Source organism: Drosophila gunungcola, unplaced genomic scaffold (genome assembly GCF_025200985.1).
Source record: "Drosophila gunungcola strain Sukarami unplaced genomic scaffold, Dgunungcola_SK_2 000126F, whole genome shotgun sequence".
NCBI lineage: Eukaryota > Metazoa > Arthropoda > Insecta > Diptera > Drosophilidae > Drosophila > Drosophila gunungcola.
The window spans coordinates 13,998-33,491 of record NW_026453287.1 but is presented as its reverse complement, the minus strand read 5'-3'; the positions used below and the strand labels follow the sequence as shown (position 1 = coordinate 33,491).

The following is a 19,494-nucleotide window of genomic DNA, read 5'->3' as shown; positions in this document are numbered from 1 at the left end:
GAGTTAAATTGGTAAACGTAAGCAAATCAAACAAAATAACCATTTTAAACAAATTATTTTGACTTTATTTGCATAAACACAACTTGGAAACTATTTTATTAGCATAGGTGTAGTCAATTACAAAATATAGCCTTGCTGCTGTGTCTGAGTGTGATTTTTTCTAGTTTAAGTGTTAGTTGTGGGATTTTCGGGTTTTCGGGGAGTGTTTAACCTGAGTAAGAAGCGCATATGATGTCCACGGCTTCCAAAGAGTAGAATGGGGTCCACAATTAAACAAAAAAAAAGGATTACGTTATGGTGAAAACAAAGTTTGTAAGTTAGTAGCAGAACAACTTAAGCAGGAGTAGGTTTGTCTGGTGGGTGGGATCAGAATCGGGATAGGGATCGGTCGACCCTCACCGGTGACGTCGCTGCTCCCGCTCTTCGTAGTGGTCGTTGTGACGGCTCTTGCTGCTCCGCTCGTAGCCACCCCCACCTCCACCTCCGCCGCCGTCCCGCTTGCGCTCATGCCGCTCGGAGCGATGGCGACTCCGGCTGCGACTTCTGCTCCGGCTACGCGAGCTCTGTCTGTGCTTGTGCTTTCTTTTGTGCTTGCTGCGGTGACGATCGTAATCCTTCTCCTTGTCCCGCACCCGATCTCGCTCCCTTTCCCGCTCGCCGCCCGATCCGTAGGGCATCTGTGGCGGCAGCGGGGCCGGTGGGTAGTCCTCGTAGCCACCGCGACCACGGGCGTAGGTCGAACCCGAGGCGGGGGCATAGTAGTCACGATCGTCGTGATCGTTGCGGTAGTTAATCGGTGGTGGGTAGGCGTTGGGTCGGGAGCCAGAGCCAGCCATGGCTTGTCCGCCGCCACGGTTGCCGCCGCCACCGCCACGATCCGTGTCGGCGCCACCCTCCTGGTACTCCTGGTAGTCCGCATCCAGGCCGGCGGCTCCTGGACCCCCGCTCCCCGTGCCCTGACCCGCCGTCGACCGGCCCGTGCTCAACTGATTGACGGTCAGACCCTGCTCCCTGCAGTACTGTTCGATCTTCTTCTCGATCTGCTTCTGAATGGGCACGGGTATGCGCGGGAAAAGCGTGGAGAACCAGTCCAGCTTGGTCATGAACTGGTACACCATCTGTCCGATGGTCAGGACCTGCAAATAGCTCAGTTAGTGGGGGGCTCGTTCAAAAGGCATGCTGGGGTACGTGTGATTGGTGGCTCATACAGTTGACTCACCTGGCCGCCGCCCGCCTTCACGTCGATCTCCTCCTCGTCCTGCAGATAGTCCTCATACCAGTCGTACAGGTCACTCGGTGGCTGTGTGTATCGCAAGTACATGAAACCTGTTGGCGAGAAACAAAAACGGGGACACTCGAGATTAGAACTGTGTTATGGAATCGAATCTGTGTGGTTGGCCAAATGAGGAGGATTTCGTGGCAGGGCGGTTCGATTTGTTTGACGGCGAATTCTGGGGACCCAGGCAAACGGAATACCTCAATGTAAAGATCAAAATAGGTTCTTATCAATTGTTTAAGAAAATACAAGACATGTTTCCGTTCGCTGAAGCCAAACTATACAATAGAAATTATTTAAATGCTCTTACTTAAATATACTTTGGCAGCTAAAAAGTAACTAAGATTTAGGTTAACATTTATAACCATGTTTAAATGAATATTACTATTATTTTTTTTTTTAAATTTAGTATTGGCAAATTTGCCATAAATAAGAAAAAAACAAAAACTGATATATGGGCACTAATGGAAAATCAAGAATTTTATCGATTTATTGAAATACTTGAGTTGCTCTTTGCATGCTTGATGAACTCTGTTCTCAAACAATGCAATGAATGTTAAACCAATATTTGTAAGATTTAATGAAAGACGTATTTTGAAAACTCAAATGAAGAACAGGAAACTTCTCTCTTTAATTATATTTAAGAAAGTTTGACAGAGCCAGAGTGTGGTAGAGTCCTAAAAGTTAAAATCATAAGAATTGCTATATGCATGCTTTATGAAATGCTCGGGGAACCTCAGCAAAAACATGGAATGAAGGTAATCAGAATAATTTATAACAATAGTGTAAGTGTGCTCTGTGTCACTTTGCAATTGGGATAATGGTTTACCTTCGCAGGCAGATGTAAATAGATGCTAGGTCCTCTTCTCTCCTCTTTCGCTTTGCAAATGGAGAAGGCACAACTTTAAATTGGAATGAATTGTTGGAATTTTTGTTCAATCCAGAGATACCATAGAATACCTTCCACCACGCTTTCGGCTGACCCTTTCTATTATATAGTTTGCAAGCAACCGTCCAAATCGACCCACCCTGGTTCTTGGTTTTCATTGGGGTGATGTTTAGTTATGTTGTGTTGTTTGGTTTGGTGTGCTGAAGGAGCAGAGCAGGAGCAAGCGACGGCATATGTAACGGCTGAGGCTGAACTCATGCGACTTACCAACACCTACCTAGTGCGCGGATGTAGGCCGAGTCTGTGTGGTTGAGCAGTCCGTTTATCTGCTTCCGGGTCAGTCGCAGCGTGTATAGCTTGTAGAGCAGGCAGTACGCCGTGGACACGATGCCGCCGGCGCCAACGCCGCGCACCTGGAAAAATTGAGTACAAGACAAATGAGTACACAAGTACTTAGGGAGCAACTCCAAGCATCGCCAGCGATTAGCGCTACATTTCATAAACCACTCACACCGCCGCACATGCCCGTTTGGCCGGACGTTTTGCGGGATCCGCGCTCCCAGGGTTCCATATGCTTCACCTGGTAGTAGATCTCGTCGACCACTTCATGGTAGGTTTTCAGTTTGAACAAGTGGACTGCAGTCAAAAAACAAAAAAAAGGCGGGTTAAGCTGAGGAGCAGCAGATGGAAAACCACAACCATACGCACCTTTGAAGTAGCTGGAGCTCTGGATGTTGGCCAGGATCAGCGGATTCAGGTTCATTGAGGTCTCGTTGCCCCAGAAGGGCAGCGTGTTGTGCTGCTTGCCCACGCCGGCCTTCTTGCCTCCGGCGCCGCCGCCACCGGCCGAAGATGACGCCGAATAATCTGCGCGAGATTGCCAGAATGCGGCGCCATCAATAAAAAACGCTTGCGGGGATTGACCCATGTCCGTCTACTTACCTTCCTCCATTCCTACTTATCTTCCACAACTGGGGGCATCAATTTCACGGATGCCGGATGCTAGTGCGCGCGGGAAAATGCGGAAAATGCACGCACTATTTGCAATTTATGAGAGAAAATGCCAAAATTGGCGATGTGTGTATGCGTTAGCTGTCGTTATCGGTGTGTTATTGATGCTATCGATAACGCTAGAGGGGACTATTTTTAAGGTCACATCTTTTGCCGTGACCGTTCACCATATGTCACGTTTTTAATGATTTTTAAATTCGAAAAAATATATATATGTCTATTCGGACTATTTGAAAACACCTCAAAATAAATGTAAGTAATTAAAAAATATTTAAAATATTTAATATTTTACTCTCAGACTTGTGGTTAATTTTGGGGAGCAGGATGGTTTCCGAGGCTCAAATAAAACACATTTTTGCGATTTTTTTTTCTCGCTTCTGAGTGAATAGTTTTTTGACCGGTTAATGTCTATATTTGAAGAGTGTCTGCGGTGTTTAAGGCCTTGCTCTAACAAAACATTTAAATCCAATGGTAGGTGACGACCAACAAAAATTGCAGTGACTTGGACAGTGATCAGTCAGACCATTTGTATAAAAGTATTTTTTGTCGTTCGCGATGTGGTCACACTTGCCCCCAACTGAATCCAATCCGAATCCGCATCTTCGCATCCGCATCTGCATTCCGCCGCCGAGGAAGAGCACCCAGTGGCCAATCCGCCGACCATGTCGCCCAAATACACGCACGCGATTGTGGCCAGGTGAGTGGAGTCCAGATCCAGACGCAGTTCCTCCGGATCTCTGGCAATTGGCGCTTCCGGAGGAGGGAGTGTCCAATGGCGGGGAATTAGGTCACCTAGCAATTCGTTAGTTCGTGGGTACACATGCCCCTGGGTGGGGCCAACCCTCCCAACCCCTCAATTCCCAAATCCAGGATGCACTGGACATCCCTACTCATAACCTATAGAAAACCACCAAAAGTTTATGTTAATGAATTATTGTCCTTCGCAGTAATAAACTGGGTTGCATGTTTTATCCCCTTTGATGTGATAGGATAAACCAACTTAGTTTTAAACAAATGTTAGAAATTTAAAAATATTTTATAAATCAAAAGTATTTTTGTTCTGCAATAAAACTCTTTCTAAAAAAATGTTATTTTAAATTTGTTTAATTTTCCTGATTTCCATATTATACTAAATTTAATATCAAATGATGTTATTTATTTATCTATTAAAAATCTGCGCTTACATAAAAAATTTCTTTTGGAAATGAACCAAAATCCGAATATTTTCAAATTTAAATATGAATTGAAAGTATAATTGAAAATCGAAGTTCTTTAATATCTAGTAATTTAACTCCCATTTTCATAGTTTTAATCAAAATATTTCATACAAAATGATTCAGAAATTAAGAGCAAACCATAATTAACTACTTAGCCAATCAGATCACCACAAGGGACTTAATATCTTTTAAAATTTCCCTATAAACAGGTATAAATACGCCTGGTAATGCCAATAAATAACATATAAACAGGTATAAATAGGTTCTAGTACATAAATCAAATATTCGTTTACCCACTTAGACGCTGGATACACATTAATCTCAAGCCCAATTAATAGAACCATTGTTAATCGATTTAAATGATTTAAATGTATAATATGAAATGATTCAGAAATTAAGAGCAAATAATAATCTACTTACATATCCGCTTAAATACCTAGCATAAAAGGTTTATCGACTTTACAAAGATTTTCAAAACTTTTATTCTATTTTATTTATTCGTTTGTCCACTCAGTCGCTGTGGTATCATATACCCTTTATACCATTTCCAATCAACAGAACCATTTAAATATAGTCACATTTATGATTACCCTAAAAAAAAGGTACATATCAACCATTCGTTTACCCACTCAGACGTTATGGGTATCATATCCCCTTGATCCCAATTAATAGAACATCACCATTATTAATCACTTTAAATCCGCCGTAGAATCTCGGACGCGCTGCTGGAGAACGGGGAGTTCGACGTGCAGCTGGCCAAGCAACAGCACGAGCAGTACTGCACCTTGTTGAGGAGCATTGGCCTGGACGTGATCGAACTGCCGCCGGATGACCAGCTGCCCGAGGGTGTCTTCGTGGAGAACAGTGCCGTGATCTGCAATGGAGTGGCCCTAATCGGAAGATCGGAGCACGCCAAGCGGCGACGGGAGGCCGAAAGCATGGGCATAATCCTCAAAAAGGAACTGGACATACCCGTCATCGAGATTGAGGATCCACATGCGCTACTCGACGGCGGCGATGTGCTTTTCACGGGTATGCTTTGTATTCTTTTTTACCAAAAATGTACTTTGGCTGATTGACTTTATCGTCGTGATCATTTCAGGGCGCGAGTTCTTCATTGGAATCTCGGGTTTCACCAACGAGGAGGGTGCCCGGGCAGTGGCCATGGCCTATCCCGAGTATCCAGTGACGCCGATTCGGGTATATACCTTTTTAAGTATTTATTTGATGACACGATTTCGCATTCACTATCCTTATATGCATCATTCCTAAACATGTAACTGAAACCATCCATTCGATGGTCTATAAAGATATTTAAACCTTTCTTTATTTATAAGGCGAAACGTATACATCATATAAATCTATATATATAATCTTTAATCTATATATACCCATTCCATTCGGGTATATTTCTCTTTTAAGAAGTACTTTATTTAGAGAATCTGTTTCATGGTACACTTAACTATTATCTATGGTTTATTGTTTTTATATCATATTGCAGATACATTTTAATTTAACTTCTTGGAAAAGCGAACTATCCTTATATGCATTTGATTGCCTTTAAAGATCCGAAAACTTTTCTATATTTTGTTGATGTGTTTTCTTTTATCTAACATAAGGAATCTATATACTTATTCCACGTGCAGGTGAACGGTTCGAAGAGGCTGAAGTACTATGTGACCATGGCTGGACCGGATGTGCTGTGCGTGAGCAGTAGTCCCACCTGCCAGGAGATCGTGAAACGGATGGAGCGCGAGGCCAGCTTCACCTACCAAAAGCTGACTTTGCCCGAGGAGAGTGCGGCCAATATGCTGTACATAAACGGAACGATCGTACACAGATCGCCGACGGAAATTCCAAAAGCCTACAAGGTCAGCATCATTGTCATCCCGTTCTAATTGATCGTCATCCCTCACATGCTAATTGATCTTTGTACTATTTCGGACAGACTTTAAAAGAAAAAATCGACATTCCAACACGCAACATAAATATAAGCGAATTTAGCCAATACTCCAGTGGACTAACCTCGTCGTGTTTGTTGCTGCGACGCTGGAAATCCATACGCAGCCTGTGAAGTCTGTGAATCTTTGGAGGGGATTAGGTGGAAGACAGGAGAATTGCCATGAGAAACATGCACAACAGGATGCCCAGGCATCAGCAATATATCGTATTATCTTATTATAGTTTATACACATCTCTTGTTATTGTTACAACTTAAGATTAAACCTCAAATGCTAATCAACCCGATGATGTTACTTTGCAACTCAAATATGTTACCTTATACCTACACCTTGTGTGTAATTCAACCAGAGTTGGAAAGTGGCCTCATTCGCATTGGCATTCGCATTCCTTTACTCCACTCACACTCCATGACGATGTTGAACGGATATCATTGTATTATTATGGTAAAATTGCTATTATAAATTGTATCTACTTTACAAGTAGCTTGTTGAATGTGTTCAGTGTCTGTCCTCGAAATAAATGCAACATTTGTAATCTCTTTATAAACTTTAAAATGCTTGTGTTTGATTGTTGGCAAAGATTAATTAACTAACCAAAGCAGGTTGCTTTTTTTAATCGATTAAAGAAAGGCAGTTGTTTTAAGTGAACATTTCATTTATTTATATCTAAATATAAACTTAGTCTACATTTAAATGCATTTTGCTTGTCCAAAATTTTGCTTTTAAACTTATTAAATGTGTGTAGGGTTGTTTCGGGGTGGGCGACTTGATGTGGTGTTGGTTGCTAGCCATTTGAATGAAATGCACAACGATCTAGCCTAGTGAACAACTAATGGATGAAGTTTTGCTCCGGTGAATATGAGAGTTTAGTGGAGTAATACTAGTCATAATAAATAGTGGTAGTGGGTGGTAAGGTGGGGGAAGTCTACTATAATTACAAGTTCAGTTAGCTTTGTTGCCTGGTTTTTTCTTTTTTTTTGAGTGGGCGAACCTAGGATATATATGCACTCTAGATACATAATTGGTTTTGAGTGTCAGTGGGTTGGGTTCAAAAGCTTGGTACACGGAATACTTTGGCATTGGCACATCGTTAACCAAGCGAGGATGGGGTTTCAACTCGTACATATATATATATATATATATATATATATATGCTATATACATCTAACTAGGGTTGCTGCTGCGTGGCTGAGCTAGCTGGGAAAGGGGCGTGGCTCGTTGGTCGCCCTGGGATCGATGTACGAGATCACGCTGCTCTGGCTGCTATCATCCTCTATCGTCTCGTTGAGATTTTCGTTGTGGGAATTGCTCAGAGGCTTGGCGGCCCCCATCTCCAGCTGCATCTCCATCTGCATCTCCATCTCCTTCTCACGTTCTCGCTCCCTTTCTCTTTCGAAACGCTCGATGGTCTCCTGTTTGCTCCTCAACGGACTGCGGCATTTGATGGCCTCGTACAGCTCATCGATGGAGGTGTCCTGGTCGTGATCGTGATGATGATGATCCTGCTCGGAATCGCCAACCACCCGTTCACCACCCGTGGCGGCCACAAACTCGTCGTCGAACTCATTGAGCACATCCACATCCGCATCGCTGGCATTCGAGGATTGGTAGCAACGGAAGTCATCGGTCAGGGTCAGATTGAGGTCGTTGTCCGCCTGGGGAGCATACAGCCCGTGGCTGCGGATGCTGATCTCCGAGTTCTGGTAGTTGAGATCGCTCTCGTTCGTGGGACTGCCGGACAGCAGGCGACCATCGTCCTCCGCGTCCATGGAGGCCACCGGATGGTGCTGGTGGTGTGCCTTGAGCTGGCTGAGATTGCTGCTGGAGCAGGAGTACACCTGCCGCTCCTCCAGCGTGCTGCTGGCCTCGTTGCCGGACAGCTGGTGGCTGGACTCCGCCTGCTCCTGGCCCAGGTCATCCAATCCGGTCGACGGTCCGCCAGCCAACATTTCGCTGATGTTGTTCAGCGACTTGGACTGCTGCTGCTGACTGAAGCGGATGAGGACACTGGGAAAGTCATCGTCCGCCTGGATGCCATTGCTGGTGGTCACCTGCAGCGAGCTGGACACATATATCTCGTGCTTCTGGAGCAGCGGCTCGGCGGGACTGACCTCGGGCAGGCCCAAACTGTTCATGGCCTCCAGGCTGGGCTGCTTGAGGGGCGTGGAGCTGCTGATGGGCTGCAGCTGGTGGCAGCCTCGGTTCCGGAACAGACTGCTCATCCCGCCGCTGGCCGGCGACAAGGTGTTGGCATACAGCGGCGCATGCTCGTCCAGTGAACTGGCATCCTCCTCCTCCAGTTCGGGCTCCTGCGCTGGCTCCACCTGCACTGGCCCCATCTCCACCTCTTCGTCCAACTCCTCCTGCTCCTCCTCCTCCTCCTCTTCATCGTCATCCTGCTCGTGCAGCGTTTCGTCCAGCAAAGAGGGTGTCCTGGTGCGTCCATTGGCCCGCAGTTTGATCACCTCATGCTGGGGCGTTAGGGTCTCCGGTATGTTGGTGTAGATATTGGCCTGCATGATCTTGGCGGCCGCCGAAGGAGTCTGTACTGTGCTGCTGGCGGGCACAAAGCGCTTGTGGAACTGCAGGCCATCAGCTTCCTTGGGAGCACCGGCCATGGGCGATCCCTGGTTCTTGTAGTGCAGATTGGTGTTGTTTATCTTGCTGCCACCGGCCAGCAGAGTCATCGCATTGTGGTGCCTGCTGTACAGCTGCTCCGAACTGGCATCGCTCAAACTGTGCTGGCTGTGGAGCTGCATCTGCATCTGCATCTGCAGCTGCATCTGCGGCATCGTCTGGCGCTGCAGCTCGAAGTTGTTGCGCTTGGCCAGGCGCTTCTGCTTCTTGAAGAACTTGCGGGCCACATTGATCTGGTTGGGATTGTAGAAGATCTCCGCCGAGGGTATGAGGTCGTGGCTGGACCCGTGCAGCAGGGCATTCAGGCTGTGTGGCGGTACTGCTCCTGCTCCTCCTCCTCCTCCGCCGCCTGTGTTACCAGTGGCTGCTGATCCTGCTCCTGCTACTCCTCCCTGCTGACCGCTTGTGTTGTTGATGATGGTCACCCCACCATTCGCTCCAGCATTGGCCTGCAGCAGCTGCTGCTCCTGCTGACTCCTCGTCTGACTCCGCGTCTGGCTGCGCATGCTCCGCGAGCACTGGCTGTTCGAACGCGATCCCGCCGAGTTGTTGGCCTCGTACAGGCTGGGATTGGCCTTGTAGGCCACTATCGAGTTGCTGATGATGGCCGTGCCGGGTCCGGGCGCCATCATGCCCGACGACAGCGGATGGGCGCATCTCGCCTGGCTGCCATTGTTGTACGTGGTCACCAGTTTGTGGGCGGGCCTGCTGCCGCTGCTGCTTGTGCGTCCGCCATCTGTGGCCTGCGACCACGCCTGCCGCGCATCGTTGCGGCTCAGGTTGTAGAAGACCAGCAGGAAGAGGCCCAGGCACGAGCAGCAGCCGGCGAAGGCCGTGACATAGGCCTCCTGGCCACCGCTCACATAGGCAGCGGCCGAGAGCCAGGCGCCGGCGTACAGCACCAGGAAAATGAAGTGGCCACGCAGATGCGACAGATTCGAGCGCTCAAAGTCGTCGACTATGCTGCTCAGCGGATTGCTCAGCGTGCTGTACTGCTCCTGCATGTGATCCTGCTCCTTGCGACCCGCCGTGGTGGCACTGCCATTCGCATCCAACCAATCCAGATCGATGTGCTCCGTGGCCTGCGTGTTGTTGTCCGAGTACTGGCGATGCTGCTGCTGCTGGTGCTGATGCTGGTGCATTTGCAGCTGCAGCACATTCACCGCCTGCTGACTCAGTTGGTAGTAGATGCAGAGGGCCAGGATGCCGCAGAAGATCACCAGGATGACGGCCGGCACGAGCAGGGCATTCAAGGTGGTGGCACTGTGCAAGAAGCAGAAGTCGTAGGCGGCGTATTCGGCCAGATTGACGGCACTGCTGATGCCGCAGATGAGCAGGGCGATGCCCCAGCCCACCAGGTAGATGCCCAGTATGGGCTTTCGCTCGCGATCCCTTTGCGGCTCCATATCCTGGGCTGCCGCCGCCGCCGCTGAGCTGCCGGTCGTCTTCGTGAGCCGCTTGTACATGCTGCTCAGGCTCACACACAGCCAGAGGAGGACGCACAGGCCGAGGTAGTGCATCAGCAGGCCGAGCAGGCGGCACTGCGGCTGGCTGGCCGTCTGGTAGATGCCCAGCGAGAAGGCCAGGGCCAAGGCGCCCAGGGCCAGCCAGGTGTTGACCAGCGCGTGCCGCTGCACCCGATTGATGCGCACCGCCCGCCCGAAGACGGCAAAGGTCACGGCATTGAAGGCGCAGCAGGCGAAGAGCAGGCCGCAGCCGGCGTAGACGGCGGCCGGTGGATGCCGGAACCGGGCGCCCGACTCCTCGCTGCGGAAGTCGTTCAGGAAGGCATTGCGCTGCAGCAGGCCGTAGTAGCCGGTGCGGCTGCAGCTGAACATGACGAGCGTGCGGTGCTGGTAGTGCTGCTGGCAAACACTCGCCACCCAGCGCTGCTCCTCCGCATCCCACCAGGCGGGCTGCGGCGCGCTGAGCGGACTGTGGTAGGGGTGTGCCCGCAGCATCACCGTCACCCGCTGCTGGTACACATCCTCCTCCGGATCCAGCTCGCTGTCAGGAGCCCGGAACTGCACAGCCTCCCCCTCGCCGCTGTACGCCAGGATGCCAATGATGGCCGACGACAGCGATTGGTTGTGGCCACCCAGATTGCCCAGATTGGGCAGCAGTTTGCCATTCCGGTGCAGCGAGATCATCAGGCGGAGACTGCGAACGGAGCTGTTGTTCCCAATCACGCTGTACGGCAGCTGGATGGCGGCATCGATGTCGCCATGCTCGTACATGGGTATCGTGTCGTTGGCGCTGTTGCACTGAAAGCCACGCGGACTCTGCTCCAGCCACACGCACGACAGGCTGACGAAGGACTCCAGGCTGACGTTGAAGAACTCCACGAAGAGGTTGCGCTGCAGCGAGCTGCCGCTGCTCCGCCAGGGTATCATCTCCGCCGCCGTCGCCGCCGTTGCCGCCTGGGTGCTGGCCAGGGCCAAACGCATGGCCGAGGACTCCACCACGTGGAGCAGCCGCTGGCCTGTGCCCTGCTCCGATTGTGCCGCTCGAAAGAGATGCGCCGGCAGGTTGAGCAGCTGCGACACTATGTCCATCAGCAGGTGACTGATCTCCTGCTGCTGCTGCGATTGCTCCACTTGATCCAGGTACTTGACCAGGGTGCGGGCTATGTACTCCAGGTCCATGGGATCGCGTATGCGATTCAACTGGGTTTGCGCCTGCGTAAAGTTGTGCAAACGTCGCGCAATCTCCAGGGCATTTTGACCCTTGGTCAGGGTGAGATTCACCTTGGCAAACTGCTCCAGGATGCGTGTGGTTTCGCTGACATAGACACAGCTCTCGGTGTTCAGATTCAGCCACTCGCCCGAGGGTCCGCACTCGTGCGAAGCTCGCCGGGATGGGGCCGCATCGCTGGGCTCCTCCACGCACTCCTGCAGCACCGTTTCGCCGCGCATCGTGCGGGGCCAGTGGTAGGTGCCCTTGTTTGTGTGCACCACACGGGCCTCGCAGTAGAGCGTGCCCTTGGCCACCACATGCAGGACGATGGCCTGCGAGAGGTTCGCCTGCTGGCTGCGCAGCGTACAGTCCCACATGCCCGTGTGGTTCTGGGTGAGACTGGCAATGCGCAGGATCGACTGCAGGATGCCCGAGTCCGTGGAGTGGCGCGTCTCCAGGTTCACATCACCGAACACTTTGGTGGGATCGTGGTAGACTATATCCTCGGTGGAGTTCTTGGCCCTTATCTTGTCCGACCAGCCCCAGAAAACGTAGGCCTTGGTGGGCAGATCCTCGCTCTCCCTGGGCACTCCGATGGCCACGCGCGGGGCGTAGCACTTCAGCTGCAGCTCATCGCCCTCGAAGGCCACCTGATTCTGGCTGGGCATGAGCTCGAGCAGCGGCTGCAGCAGCGTCTCGCAGTGGAAGTCCTTGCCCACGCGCAGTTTCTTCAGCGGCATGCCACGGAAGTTGCCGGGCGACTCGCATTTCGGAGGCGGCTGCAGGCGGACATCTCGGGCACTGGACCAGGCAATCAACCAGATCAGGCCGCAGTCACAGGCCAAGGGATTTCCAGATAGATCGCTGCAGAGAGAAGGGAAAACATAGTTTAATAAAAAGTAAGAATGCTTAATCACAAACCTATACCATCATATAATCTATCTCTCCTTAGATTGCCATAAGCAGACATTAATATAATATACAATATAATAATATATTTTTTGTAAAATCTGAGCTGGTTAGCTCTTAATAAATAATAATAATTTAGCAATTTATCATTAATGTGTCTCTCTGCTTATCAAATCTATATCCTTTAATACCAACTCAACTAACTCATACATATGCCATATTTTCCTTTCTTGCGAAGATGGTAACAAATAGGACAACAAATATTTTTACCAAGAACGATATAATATTTATATATGAAAATATATATAAATATTAATTTAATATCTCATTATTAAGCTTGTTCATTCATTCCCTCTTCATATTCTTTAAAAGTATAGGTATGTATATGTAATCTTTCGGATATATAAACTTTACATAGCTTGGGCATTTAGGGCTTAAAGCTGATGGCTTTTGCTCAATTTATACCCTGCTGAATTATACATATCCGTACTATATCCAACTTACAGCTGCCTGAGCTTGCCCATGTAATTGAAGGTGCCCTCATAAATGTGGCTAATGGCATTTCCCGCCAGCTTCAGTTTCTCCACACGGCTCAGACTTTTGCCGAAGGTTTTGGTGTCCAGTTCGGTGAGGAGATTGAACGACAGATCCAGGCGCTTGAGTTCCGTAAAGTTAGCGAAATCCCCGGCAGTAATCGAGGCAATGGAGTTCTTGCTGGCATTGCTAAAACGAGGCAAGCATATATATGTATGAATATAAATGATAATGATATATGTATTTGAGAACAACTAACATGCTGACAATGGATGTTAATATATCCTCGCCAAACTCCAATTCCCGCCAGTTGGCTATCTGCTGCTCATCGCAACGAACCCGCAAACTGTGTATGTTTTCCGATATATTGCGGCAGCTGCATTTCCTTGGACATGATGTTAGTGGTGTGCTTCCGGATTCTGGATTTTGGGGCTTTTCCGTATTTTCTGACTGCACTGATTGCTCCTCTGCCGCAGTCGCAGTCGACGTCGCCGTTGCCGTTAGTGTTAGCGTTAGGAAAAACAACAACAACAACGTCAATGGGATTGGAAATGGGAGTGGGGGCAGCGGCGGTGGAGGGGGGCGGGGCCGATCTCCACGCCCCTCGTTCGTTTGGCCGCCCATTTCGATCGATTCCGTTTGATTACATTCCGGGCGCACGTCGTGCACATTTAATTAACAATTTCGGGGGCCTAGCAGACGCATAATAAACAATAACAATAGGCAACACACACACTCCGTTTTTTTAAGTTTATACAAAAAAGTGTTACCCTACGTTTCAAAGGTTCTACGTTTTAATGGCGGTGGGCGATTGCTCTGTGCGAGACCGCTGTTATCGATAGTTGTGTTTATTCGTTCAATCGATAGTTTATATTTTGATAATGTTTGAATTTAATAAAATATATTTATTAGCATCAAAAAATTGCAATTAAATAAATTCATTTTTATTGATGTACAATTTTTCGTAATAAGTTACATTCCCAAAAAATTCAACCATTTGTTAACCGAAATGGTTGTGTTTTTTTGGGAACTTATTTTTTTATAATAAGGTAAATAAAAAAATGTATGCTTGTATGTAAGCATCTTAACATGTTTAAACATATAATCCAACACTAAATTAAATCTTGAAAAATTAAATGACTAAATTATATTAAAATTACTCATCTTAAAACTAGATATTATTATAATTATATAATCCATGAATTACCATAAATTATTTTAACTGAAAATTGCAAAAATTTAATTTAAGCAACAGCATTAACACAATCAGTGATTAAATAATTAAATAGTTTTCAAAATAAATAAATAAATAAACCAAATATAAGTTTTAGACAATTCGAAGTAAAATAAACTTGATGGTCAAATACTTTTTAGAGACCAATCACTGTAAGCCAAACACTTTAGTTTTAGGAACCCATTAAAAATCGGCAAAAGGGCGTACAAATTAAAATAAGTTTATTTTTTGAGCCAACTGGGCGGTTTGGTTTGGTCCGGTCCGGTCCGGGTTCATGACCCCGCCGTGCCGTTGCACAACAACAAATAAGCAGCACACACGAACAGATATTGAGATTACGAAAAAAAAAAACAGGTTTCCATCTGTAGAACTTAGAGCTATTTTTGAATGCTACCCAAGCGATCAGTGACTGGGGGAAAAGGGAGTACGGGAGTAACCCCTACGCCAGCTTGCCATTGTGCGCCTCCCGATACTTGGACAACTTGTCCATATACTCGTCATGGCGCTCCAGAGTGGCCAGCAGACCCTCCGTATTGACTGGCGACTCCTCGGGTCCATAGTTGATCAACTGGTCGTTTAGCGTGGTCATTGTACCGCCCAGGGCATGCAGAATGGCATCGCCGGCGCAAATGTCCCACTTCTTGATCTTGGAGGTGTGCAGATAGGCGGTGGCATTGTTGGCCACCACCTGGAGCACCTTGTAGCCGGCGCCCGCAGCCGTCAGCAGGCTGACATCCTCGCCAAATATGTTCCGCGCCAGATCCTTGGCTCCGGCCGTGTGGGATCGCGACACTGTGATGATTGGCGCCTGGCTGTCCGGCGCATGCTGCGGGTGCAGAGTGGCCAGGTACTCGGACATCGAGTTGCCCACCCACGCCCAGGCCGTCTGGCCATTGAACGGGCTGTGGATCACGCCGATGATGGGTCTTCCGGCCACCGCCACGCACACCATGGTCGTCACGTACTCGTACAGCTCCTCTGCGGATTGGAGAAGGTAGCCGTTAGTGGGCTATTTCGTTTTAAAGATAGGTAACATGAATGTGAAAGTCGTTTTACAACTCTTACTCGAAGTCTAAGGATAGTTATTGGTGAACAAGTTATCCTAATAATAGCAAGCTAAGCAGATATTTCATTAAACTGTTGGAACAAAAATTAATATAGTAAATGAATATTATAAGTTAATAAGAAATAGATTTGCATATCAAGCAACAAATAAATTTATAAATAAATAGTTTTTCTCTTATCTTATCTTTGCATAACATGCTTATCATTTTGACTTGTTTAAAACGTAATTTTGTTGAGTTAAAATTGTAGTTGGGTGTATTTTAGGAGTAGCATATCAATACACATGTTAATTAGCCAGATAAGGACTTTTGAAATAAATATATATATTGTTATATGATACAGAAATTATTGCAAATTGCAAAGTGATATTACTATTATATATATTTGCCTTAAACAATGTTTTTAAATAAATTCTAGCTATAATAGAAACAGCAATGTGGGATGAGAAAATATAAAATAGCAGTGACATAGGACTCTCACCCGTAAACTCCTTGGTGGCATCCAGCGGATCCACCCAGACGGTGACATCGCGGGCATTCACGGCCACATTCGGGACCTGGGCGGTCTCGTGGAGGACCGTGGGGTCCAGGTCGTAGCTGTGGGCCTGCCTGCAGTGCTCCTTGTCCTCCTCGGAGAAGATCTGGACGAGCGGGAAGATGCGCTGCAGGCCCTGCTTCATCACGCAGTGCGATCGGCCGTCGGCGTCCGTGAACGGATCGTTGACGCCCTCGTCCGTCTTGCCCTTGCTGCGCTCCTTCAGCTGGCGACTGCGGGCCACGTCGAGGACCTCCAGACCGCCGCGCTGGGCCGCCTGGATGGCCGCGATCAGCATCTTGCGCAGGTTCACCCGACTGGGGTTCTCGCTACGCAGCATGCCGTAGATGGCCGGCCGCTCCTCCTGGTGGAAGTTGAGGAAGTAGACCAGGACGATGGTCAGCAAGATGGCCACAATGGTGGCCGGCAGCCGGTTGATGCGTATGGAGCGTCCGTTCATCCTCGCCTCGCTCATCGATCGCCGGGCTTAAATGCTTTACTATGTATGTGTGTACTGTCGATTTGCCAGATCACCAGATCGAGATCAGATGCTGTCGCGTCTTGAAAAAACCCTCTCAAGAAGTAAAATGAATTGAAACGAAATGAATAACACTTGATGGCGCGCAGGTGGGCGGAGGCGGGGCAGGGGGCGGGGCACAGGTGTTTTCGGGGGCAGCAGGTGCTAGCTATGCTCTGCACTGCTCTATTCTATTCTATGGTCCACGTCCACGTTGCGCGTTTTTTTCCCCCAACCAAAAAAACAAAAGAAGAGAATCGAATCGGCTGTAAACAATAACAAACAGATGTGCGCCAGGTTAGTTAGAGCTGGCAAAGCATCGATGGCACTATCGATAACATCGATGATTTTATTTGGGAAAAGTCGATTAAGATTCAAATTTAAAATTTAACTTGTTACTTAACAATTTCAACTACAGCTAAATGAGACTTTTTAGCCTTTTTATTGTCTAATATCCAAAACGATTACACTAAAGCCGCATGTTTAAAAAAAAAGGCCGAGGCGTATCTGTTAGAAAATGTAAACAAAATAAACATGCCTTAATAAATAAGGGTTTTAGAAATAAGTTGGACAATTTTTAAGTTGGTTGATTTATTGGGGAAAACTTATAGATGAGCTAAAAGTATTAAAAGAAATAGTGATAATTATAAAATCTCTGACCCAGAATTCTCTACAAACGAAGATTTTTCATTGCATTTTTAATGCTGCTAAATGTTTGCCGATTATCGTCTTTTTCTTAACAAAAATGTTTTTTTTGTAAAAGTTTCGAAAATACTGTTTTAAATAAAATATGCAGCCACAGAATCAGAACCTTTGTCGAATATTTACAACAAACTCTCGTGGAATTCCGAGCAAATTTGTATTTGAAATATTAACAGTGCGCAAGAAGTGTGATATTTCTTGGTGTGAGCATTTTTAAAAGTAGAACGACAACACATCGATAAAGCCCTGTCAGATATCGATATGTCTTTTCACCACTGTTCCAAACAAATTTGTAGAGGTGGAGAAACGTCGATGTTTCATCGAAACGACGAATATTGGGAAAGCAGAGTAGAGATGGGAAAACATCGATGTTGCCCCGCCAAACATCGATGAAGCCGATGTTTGGAAAACATCGATGCCATCGATGTTGGCATCGATGCCTATCCACCTCTATTCTCCACCTCTATTCCGAACAAATTTGTATATTTTTGCGTCGCTCCGCTCCCAAGTCCAAAACGTCGCGCGTTTTCCCCAAATAAAAACCACGAAAATTCAAACAATATTTTCTTGTTTTTTTTTCTGTTTTCTCCAAACGTACAAAATTGCAATTTTTTAAATCAAGCAAAACAACAACAACCAAAAGTGCGTGCGCGTGCAGAAACGAAAGAAAACCCGTAAAAATTGTGGGCGAATCAACAAGCAAAAGAGAATGAGCGATGATGAGGAGAAGAGGCAAAAGCAGAGGCAGTTGTCGTAGTACTAGTACCAAAAAGAAACTGCGAAAACTGCTCGTGAAGTGACAACAACAACAACAAGTAACGAAAAAGAAAAGCAAAAGAGGTAACAAGCAAAAAGGCGAATAAAAAAGAGCGCAAAAGTATACGTCCACAACAACACAAAAATTAACTTAAAAAAGTCGTGAATTCATCGTACACACACAAAAACAGAGTGAGAGAGCGAGAGAGCGTGCGTTATTTATTTTATACTTCGTTAATCATTTTTCGCATTTTGTGGAACAAGTTGAAAAAGAAAATCGACAATATAATACAATTCAAAATACAACAACAAAACCAGCAGCCAGCAGTTTGCACCAAGAGGTATTTATGTTTGTTTATTTGTCTTGCCCCGTGAATTCTTATTAGAAGCAGCAGCCGAAGGGGAGACAGCATATTCTTATTAGATCAGCAAGACTTCTTTTTCGTCTGTCTTGCTTTTCACTCGATTCGCCGTTATTTATGTAACAAGTGTGTGCGTGCTAAATAAAGTGCTCGCTGTCTCTCCCTCTTTTTTTGTTGCTCTCCCTCTTTGCATTTGATGATTTGATTTTGTTCACTTAGTAAAGTTACTGTAAATGTGGCTGCCACAAAAAAAAAGAAAGAAAAAACAAGCAAAAATAAATAATAAAAGCTCCTCTGCAAAGCGCATTGAACTGGTTTATGTTGTGCTCGCTTCTTCTTTACTCTCCTCTTTGCTCTCCCCTTTTCTTCTACTTCTCTCTTCTTGGTTATCAACATGATGCCAGAAATCGGGAAAAATAAAACAGTAACAACAAAAGCAGAATGGAATTTGCTGATCGTTTGTTGTTTTTTTTGGTCGCTTTGAGCCGAACTTCTCATTATTCTTTTGCGGGATCTCTTCTTTGCTCTCCCCCCTCACTTCGATAATTTTTATCCATTTTTCAACTACAGTGGTCATTTATTAAAAAATAAACTACAAAATAAACACTGTTCAAATGTATAATCCATTATTAAATTCAATTAGTTAACTTGTATCAAAGCTCGAGTTTCCAAAAAAAAAGCATCAAAGAATGTTTAGTTTAGCATTCTTGTTATCATTATTTTTTACTTAACATAGAAATCGAAAAAAAAATATATTTATTTGAAACATTGCTAAACTCTTTATTTAAATATCGTACTGTAAAATTTACTTAATTGAAAAGAGGTCTTAAAGAGGAATTTAAAACCTTGGAGCAGGACGCCAGGGTCGTATAGTATTTTACTGGGTAGTAAGCTCGATGTTTTGTTAATTTGTGTTTGACTTTTGATACTTTATTTATTAGGGTTTAAACTTTTTAACAGCTTAGTTTGTGACATGTGTCGTTTCAGTGGAAGGATTTCTAGCTCGCAATGCAGCCCGCTGATGACTATAATTAATATGACTCGCCACGATAAATGGAGGCTGCCAACTCACTTTTCTAGCCACCCTCCATCCCTCGACTTAATTTGTTAATTTTTTATCCAAAAATTACAGTTTTCATCCAAAATCAAGTTTTCATTTTGTGTTTAAAAAACAGTTTAAATCATATTTTAAATTAACACGTGGGTAATTATTG

General features: G+C 46.3%; 4 protein-coding genes across 5 annotated transcripts; 1 reads left to right on the top strand and 3 right to left on the bottom strand.

The window, feature by feature from the left end:
- Positions 1–42: 42 nt before the first annotated feature.
- Positions 43–3,279, bottom strand: LOC128265466 (pre-mRNA-splicing factor 38B). 2 transcript variants are annotated; one of them, XM_053001487.1, is made up of 6 exons: positions 3,108–3,279; positions 2,874–3,032; positions 2,677–2,801; positions 2,443–2,578; positions 1,220–1,326; positions 43–1,136 (listed from the first exon to the last, which is right to left on the bottom strand). In XM_053001487.1, exons 1-6 carry the CDS (start codon positions 3,115–3,117, stop codon positions 396–398), a joined length of 1,278 nt encoding a protein of 425 aa, XP_052857447.1. In that variant the 5' UTR covers positions 3,118–3,279; the 3' UTR covers positions 43–395. The 2 variants fall into 2 exon arrangements, with proteins under 2 accessions (XP_052857447.1, XP_052857448.1); XM_053001488.1 differs by lacking the exons at positions 2,677–2,801; positions 2,874–3,032; positions 3,108–3,279 and having other exon boundaries at positions 2,433–2,571.
- A 435-nt stretch (positions 3,280–3,714) lies between these two features.
- On the top strand, positions 3,715–6,909 carry LOC128265462 (N(G),N(G)-dimethylarginine dimethylaminohydrolase 1). The gene is made up of 5 exons (XM_053001480.1): positions 3,715–3,873; positions 5,103–5,425; positions 5,496–5,593; positions 6,040–6,264; positions 6,342–6,909. Exons 1-5 carry the CDS (start codon positions 3,839–3,841, stop codon positions 6,465–6,467), a joined length of 807 nt encoding a protein of 268 aa, XP_052857440.1. The 5' UTR covers positions 3,715–3,838; the 3' UTR covers positions 6,468–6,909.
- A 79-nt stretch (positions 6,910–6,988) lies between these two features.
- LOC128265461 (adhesion G protein-coupled receptor A3) lies at positions 6,989–13,894 on the bottom strand. The gene is made up of 3 exons (XM_053001479.1): positions 13,370–13,894; positions 13,081–13,299; positions 6,989–12,531 (listed from the first exon to the last, which is right to left on the bottom strand). The coding sequence occupies exons 1-3, from the start codon at positions 13,732–13,734 to the stop codon at positions 7,548–7,550; spliced, it is 5,568 nt and encodes a 1,855-aa protein (XP_052857439.1). The 5' UTR covers positions 13,735–13,894; the 3' UTR covers positions 6,989–7,547.
- Positions 13,895–14,548: 654 nt separating this feature from the next.
- LOC128265467 (putative inositol monophosphatase 3) lies at positions 14,549–16,757 on the bottom strand. Its single transcript, XM_053001489.1, has 2 exons — positions 15,890–16,757; positions 14,549–15,322 (listed from the first exon to the last, which is right to left on the bottom strand). Exons 1-2 carry the CDS (start codon positions 16,416–16,418, stop codon positions 14,784–14,786), a joined length of 1,068 nt encoding a protein of 355 aa, XP_052857449.1. The 5' UTR covers positions 16,419–16,757; the 3' UTR covers positions 14,549–14,783.
- Between the last annotated feature and the right edge of the window lie 2,737 nt (positions 16,758–19,494).